Raw genomic sequence first — 7723 nt, 5'->3', positions numbered from 1 at the left:
GGGTGCCCGCCCTCGAAGGCCCCCTGCCTACCTCCGCCACGTCAGCCTAAAACCTTCATTTACGGTGTCATCCGCTAGCAAGGCAAAGCTGGCCCCGTTGCACGGAGGAGCGCGCGGCGGGTGCGAAGCGCTCCGACTCCGACGCCGACTGTTTCCTCAGCTAGGTGGTGCGCCGGACAGAAAGCGAGATCTGAGGGTAGGAAGACCCTAGTTCAAATCCAGACTCAGAAACTATTATCTCGGTGATCTCAAGCAAATCATTTCATCTGCCTGCTTTGGGCTTCTCAGCTTTAAAAAAGGACGTGAACTTTACTGAAAATAGGTGTTAAACCTTCTAAATGCTATTATTTTATTTGTAATATCTATGATACTGAAGTTAGAGAAAAGGAAATTTATTTCTTAAAATTGACTAAACACAAGAACTTCCACACCCAGTTCAATAAGCATTTTATTAGAGACCAATTAGGTATTATGTCTCCAGTATACAAAGACAAAACGAAAAACAGTCCTTGCCCTCAAGAAGCTTACATTCTACCAGGGGAAATACAATATGAAAACGGATAAAAAAAATATGCACCATAATTGGAGGAGGAGGAGAAAAGCAGCATAAACAGTGGTACATGAGCTGAGCCATGCAGGGAGCTAAAGAGTCTAAGAGAAGTAAAGAGGGAGAGTGTAAATTACAGCCAGGATGGACATGTGCAAAGGTAGAGAGATAGAGGACATGGAGGAGTTGGTGAGGAGAATCTGGCTGCCACACAGAGAACATAATGTCACCAGTCAAAGCAATTTCCAGGGACTATGCAAGCTGATGAGAGGAGCTATATTCTCTGTAATTACCTACTTTGTAAAAAATGTGTTTTTGAGCTCTGAACAAGCTTGATAAAGTCTGAAGCAAAAAGGAATGTTCTCTGAATAATTAATGATGAGATTATAGGTACATCAGAAGATCAACATCTTATGATTTTTCGTGTGTGTGTGCACAGAGTGAGAATATTACAAAGATAACAATTCTGGCCATTTTAAATGTCTAAAAATATGAGGCACTTGGGGAAAAAAATTTTTGAAAGGTACATGGTCCAAGATTTGCATCACTGAAAGTGTGTAATTCCCACATAGAGAAATCTTATAACAAAAGCACTGGTACTTGACACACTGGTGTATGGTCAGTGATAGAGCTCATTAATATACAAAGTATATCATAACAGAATTTAATTCTAAGAAATACTACCTTTTTTTAGCTTTCAATTCTTAAATAATTTCTTTACAATATAATATATAAATCAATGCCATGACTGTTTCAAGGAGCCCAGAGATAAGAGGTATTACCTAAACTTTGGGTACATACTGACTTATGGATGGGTTCATATACATGTCAAATATTTGTAACTCTAAACAGCAGAAAGCAGGACTTTTAAAAATAAATTTTTGTGAATGTCTCTAGTGATATAGGCAAATGGTATGCCATAAATAAAAACACAACAAAACTGATCAAATATTTAATAACATTCTATAAATTTCCAAACTATGCTAACATGGAACAGTTTGATCATGAGAAATAACCTCTTATTACTCTTGTATAAGTTTTGTTATTTTATAATTTCAAGAAATCAAAACTCAAAACCATCACTGCTAAAGAGTGCTATGCACATAAACTTGTGCACATATCATTGAAATAAGCTTATTAGGTCAGAGGCAAAAGTTTTACTTGACATGATTTACTTACTAAAACATGACAAAACCGTACTCCTTCTTAATACACAATTATTTTATAACAGACTTCGACTTCTTGCTGTTATATGATGATGATTAGGGCTCAAATTTCCCTACTTAGGTTACCTGTTTATTTAAAAAAAAACACTTAGAATTGAACAGTGACTACTGGGATAGTACATTTTACCTGATAAAAAGTATTATAAGGATTTAAAAATGCAATATAAAAATATAAATAATATTTTTAAAAATCTAAATTAGATTTCTTGGACAATTTATTTCACCTTTTAGATGAAGTAAAGAATGTCACAGCTATGAGGAGAAAAATATTGTGCATAAGGAATAGAACAATTCCTTTTTCAACATAAATTAGCTTCCTGTTGGAGAAAAAATTCTGATTTGGCTGTAATGTCTTTGTTTTCACTGGGTTCTGTCTGGTATAAGGTATGTAAAGCAGGCATTTCTGGTAATTGGATGCCTGAAGAAGACTTCACCTCACAATAGCTAACAGCATAGCCTTCAACTAAATCTTCTTTGGAGATCTGGTTTAAGCCTGATTCATAGATGCTGGCTTTCTTCCATGAGTGTGTCTTCCCAAAGGTGGTATGCAGGAACTCTTTCATTCTTTGGTTTTCTTTGGCAGTAGATTCCCAAACCACTTCAAGTTCACCTTCTACCTCTCTACAAGAAACAAACAAAAAAAAGTTAAGTTTTAAATAACCTCTTCCTCATCTGGGTCCTTTGTGGAACAATCTGACAACAGAAATTTTTCCTTGAGAGGAACAATATTTTTTAAAATAAATTTTTATTGATGTTTTTATATTACTAGAATTTCCCAAAATTTTCTTCTCTAGTATTTTCCTCCCTGAGGCAATTGGGGTTAAGTGGCTTGCCCAGGGTCACTAGGAAGTGATGTGACTGAGGTCCTCCTGACTTCAGGACTGATGCTGTATCCACTGAACCACCTAGCTGCCACTACCAAATAGGATTTTTAAGTTAAAAAAAAAAAAAAAAACCTCACCTGATCACTAGAAAAGTTTAAAACTATTTGCCTTTAGCTTCCCTTGTGAACTTCCCACTTCTATATAGGGCACAGTGGGGAGCCATTTTCTTATACTTCTTTTGACTCTGCTTACTCTTTATTACTTGGTGACATTGGGGGCAGGCGGCTTTTTCATTTATGTTACTGCATTCACTGTCTGTACCGTTTTCTTGGCTTTGTTAATTATTACATCAGTTCACACAGATTAAAGGTGTTAGGGAGGGCAGTAGTCACAGTCTGAGCAGCAGCCAAAGAAAAGGACCAGAGGTGAAAGACAGTCTTGTTCACAGTCAGGAGGCCAGTGCCACTGGATCAAGGAGTACTTGTTGGAGAGAGAGGTTGGAGAGAGGAAAAATAGAAGAGGGCTACATTATGAAGAGTTTTGAATGTCTATTTGCTTCTGGAGAAAACAGAGAGCCCCTGGAGCTTCTTGAGCAGAGAGAGGACATGATTGTACCTGGATTGTACCTGAATGGATACAGGTGTGGCTGGGGGAGAGATTTAAGGCCAGCAAATGTACTAGCAAGCTCCTGCTGTAATCAAGGAGTGCACATGAGGAAAGGCAGCCTCCAGGAGAGAGGAGGAGGCCGGCTGACATCGGGAAGTTATTTCTCAGTGTAAACCCATCTTTGTTAAAAACTTACCTTTGCTAAATTCCTTTTTGGAAGAGCCCCCTGAGAAGTTGTTTCTCAGTGTAATAAACCCATTTTTGCCAAAAAACCTCACCTGCTGTTCCGAATTCTTTTGCAAAAATCTTGTGACACAGCCTGGGTATCTCTCACCCCACATTTCTCACACCTCAACATAGGAAACACTCCTTTCACTGAGCCATAACAACTCTGCTGTGAGCATGAGACAAGAGTGTTGATGGGGAGAACCCTGAAACCATCCTCTTTGATTTTTGGGGTGAGCCCTGAAACTCTTCTCTGACAGAGACCTACTCTTCGGGCTAGTTAAATGGTTTCATTAAGATTGATCCAGGATCACTCCCTACTTAGCTGGAACTTAAGTGGTCTCATTTAGCTGGACATCTGAACCTGCTATTTCTATTGAGTAGCTGCACCTCTATTGAGCTGAAAATTAGTCCAGGACCACTCCTACTTAGCTTGAACTTAAGTGGTCTTATTCAGTTGAAATCTAGATCTGGGGGCAGTGCCAACATTGAAAGAATCTCATTCATTTGAAACTTCAGTCTCAGATTTCCTATAAAAAACACAATTTTAAACTCATAACTTGCAGAATGTCCAAAGCAGGATTATGCCTTGTCAAGAAAGCTCTCTCCTTGGCATAGTTGCCTGCCTGGACTCCTGCCCGCTGTGAACAGACCCTTTTCTCAGTGAAAACCCCTTTTTATTTTTCTGCCAGGATTTCTCTGCTGGAACCTCTATTTCTCTACCAGGACCTTGTTACTCAGAAGTCTGTTTTCCTAGAAAAGCTGGCTTCTGCAGTGCCAACAATAAAGCTTCCTTTTTTGCTACTAATATTTTGGATTCTTTCATGTTGAACCTGCGCTGACCAGAAGAGGAGATTCTCACACCTCAAATCTCTGCACTGTCAGTAACCAGATCAGTATAATGGGGAAGATAAAATAGAGAAAACAGTAGCACTAAATTTTTTTTCTAGCCAGAGAGTTTCCGTTTCCTTCGAGGCCAGTTAGAACTCTTCTGTACTTAACTTTCTGAAAATGGACTGTTATTTCACTAGGAAACTTTTAGTAAGGAATCCCCTCCCCTATACAAAGGAGTAGCTGCTCTGTAGCCTCAGTCTTAGAATGTTGCCTTCGACAAGATTATACGACAATCAATTCTGATGAACATGGCTTTCTTTAACAATGAGATGATTGAAACCAGTTCCAATTGTTCAGTGATAAAGAGAGCCACCTGTACCCAGAGAGAGGACCATGGGGACTGAGTGTGGATCATACATAGCATTTCCACTCTTTCTGTTGATGTTTGCTTGCATTTTGTTTTCTTTCTCAGGTTTTTTCTTTCTTTCTAGATCCTATTTTTCTTGCGCAGCAAATAACTGTATAAATATGTATACATATTGGATTTAACATATTTTCACATATTTAACATATATTGGACTACCTGCCATCTAGGGAAGGGAATGGGGGAAAGCAGGGGAAAATATGGAACAGAAGGTTTGGCAAGGGTCAATGTTAAAAAAAATTGCCCATGCAAATGTTTTGTAAATAAAAAGCTTTAATTTAAAAAGAGAGAGAGAAAAGGTTGCCTTGGAGGACCAGAAGTACCCTAATGGGCCCTAATTTGCCCTAAGGGCATCAAGGAGCTAAGTGAGCTGTCCTGGACCTCAAAGGCAGTAGGCCTTAGTGTCAGTACTTGAACTCAGGTCTTTCTAAGTCTGGAGCCAGTTCTCTATCCACTATGTCACACCCTACCTGTCTTAAGGGAAATACTCTGTAGTCTAAACATTTAGGAAAATACAATGGTTCTTAGTTCCACTGCTGCTGGGGGTGGAGGTGAGGGAACATTAGATTGTCAAGAGTTTATCCACAAAGCGACTTCAGAAAGCCTGTAAGATTCTTTCAAAGGCAAGTAATGAGCCCACCTTGATTTACTGATCCCATTTTATGTAGTGTTCATAAAATGCTCTAAAAAACAGAATCTCAAGAATTCTCATAAGGGGCAGCTGAGTGGCACAGTGGATAGAGTACCAGCCCTGAAGTCAGGAGGACTCAGGGTTCAAATCTGGCCTCAGATACTTAACACTTGTGACCCTAGGCAAGTCACTTAACCCCAAATGCCTTAGCAAAAAAAAAAAAAAAAAAAGTAATTCTCATAATAGTCCAAAGATTGGCAAGAGTTATCAGCCTCATCATTCCAAAGATTACAACACTCAGACCCAAAATAAGCAAAAGTATCACTTCATATCCCCACAGCACTTCCTTCCCCCACATATGCAACAACTTTCTCTAACACTAACTTCCCTATCATTTATCTTAGTTGAGCTTTTTATGCAGATGTGTTCAAAGTTAAAAGAAACAGAATAAAACTGACTTGGCAAAAAAGTTAGAACTAAGCTGTTTAAGCACATTATAGCTAGAAATTCACTTTAGGTCAATATTTTAGCTCATTCAAAAAAAAAAAAACCCAAAAACCCAAACCCACAAGTAAAAACCAAAAAACCCACCTCAAATGTTTCATTCACATATGTTACATAATTGTAGCATGTTCTGAGCAAGAAATTAACTTTATTTCTAGACACAGACTTTTCAGCCAGTAGAAGATTCGTGATTTAGGCAGTGTGTTCCTTAACAACTGATATTACTTTTCTTTGTGACATTCTTATTAAAATTTTGGGATTAAATAAATTTCTTAAGTTATTAAAATATATGCTAAACACCTAAGAATCATTTATTTTCTGAAAAGAAAAGTAGTGATAATTTTGCAAGTGTTGATACATTGTTGGTGGAATTGTGAATACATTTCCATTATGGAAAGTGATTTGGAACTATGATCAAAAAGTTATCAAACTGTGCATACCCTTTGATTCAGCAGTGCTACTACTGGGCTTATACCCCAAAGAGATGCTAAAGAAGGGAAAGGGTCCTGTATGTGCAAGAATGTTTGTGGCAGCCCTTTTTGTTATGGCTAGAATATACTGCAACATATCTAACATATATAAAACTGCTTGCCATCTAGGGGAAGGGGTGAAGGGAGGGGAAAAATCGGAACAGAAACGAGTGCAAGGGATAATGTAAAAAAATTACCCTGGCATGGATTCTGTCAATATAAAGTAATTATTAAATAAAAAATTAAAAAAAAAAAAAGATTGTTATGGCCAGAAACTGGAAACTGAGTGAATGCCCATAAATTGGGAAATGGCTGAATAAATTGTGGTATATGAATGTTATGGAATATTATTGTTCTGTAAGAAATGACCAGCAGGATAATTTCAGAAAGACCTGGAGAGACTTACATGAACTGATGCTGAGTGAAATGAGCAAGACCAAGAGATTGATCATTATATACTTCAACAACAATACTATATGATGATCAGTTCTGATGGACGTGGCCATCACCAGCAATGAGATGAACCAAATCAGTTCCAATAGAGCAGCATTGAACTGAACCAGCTGTATACACCAGCGAAAGAACTCTGGGTAATGACTATGAACCACTACATAAAATTCCCAATCCCTCTATTTTTGTCTGCCTGTATTTTTTATTTCCTTCACAGGCTAATTGTACACTATTTCAAAATCCAATTCTTTTTGTACAGCAAAATAACTGTATGGACATGTTGTAAATATATTGTATTTAACTTATACTTTAACATATTTAACATGTATTGGTCAACCTGTCATCTGGGGGAGGGGGTGGAGGGAAGGAGGGGAAAAGTTGGAATAAAAGGTTTTGCAACTGTCAATGCTGAAAAATTACCCATGCATATATCTTGTAAATTAAAATTTATATAATAAAAAAACACAATTTTGCAAGTGTTTTGCTATAAATTATGTAGCACACTATACCATGACCTAGAGAAATCACAATGAGGAAAAGAGGCTATGATTTTTTAGACACATATTTGACTTGAAAGAATAAACAAATCTTTTTATCTCACAGCTAGATTAATAATTTAAATTGTGTTTTCAGGAATTATTTCAGTGTCTGAAGAATGTAGTAGTTGGCTCCCTGGATCTGGAGTCAAGACTACCCAAGTTAAAAAATTTTCTAAGGTCCTTACTAGTTGTAGTTTTCTACTTCAGTTTCTTTATTTGTAAAAGTGTTATGCCAGAGTTTCCTTTCATTGTTAACCTCAGTTTCCCTGAATTGTTCTACCTCAGTTTCCCTGAATTGTTCTGCTTCAGTCTTCTTGATGGCAACCCCTCTTCCTGACCATTAAGAATGATATAATTAGGGCTGGGAGCCTTGATCACTAGCATTCCATAGAGCCATAAACTGCAGATGGTTTATTTCAGATACCTAGATGAGACCCTCTGAA

General features: G+C 37.6%; 1 protein-coding gene across 1 annotated transcript in view; it reads right to left on the bottom strand.

Moving 5' to 3' along the window:
• Window positions 1-430: 430 nt before the first annotated feature.
• The window catches only part of CEP89 (centrosomal protein 89), a 153147-nt gene continuing 145854 nt past the window's right edge, over window positions 431-7723 (bottom strand). The window contains exon 19 of the mRNA XM_051979745.1: window positions 431-2394. Coding sequence (XP_051835705.1) covers window positions 2073-2394 — 322 coding nt within the window. The 3' untranslated portion in view covers window positions 431-2072. The remainder of the gene's footprint in view (window positions 2395-7723) is intronic.

The sequence above is a fragment of the Antechinus flavipes genome, chromosome 2 (genome assembly GCF_016432865.1).
Source record: "Antechinus flavipes isolate AdamAnt ecotype Samford, QLD, Australia chromosome 2, AdamAnt_v2, whole genome shotgun sequence".
Classification (NCBI taxonomy): domain Eukaryota; kingdom Metazoa; phylum Chordata; class Mammalia; order Dasyuromorphia; family Dasyuridae; genus Antechinus; species Antechinus flavipes.
Note: the sequence above shows the minus strand (reverse complement) of the source record. Positions and strands in the feature narration are given on the sequence as shown.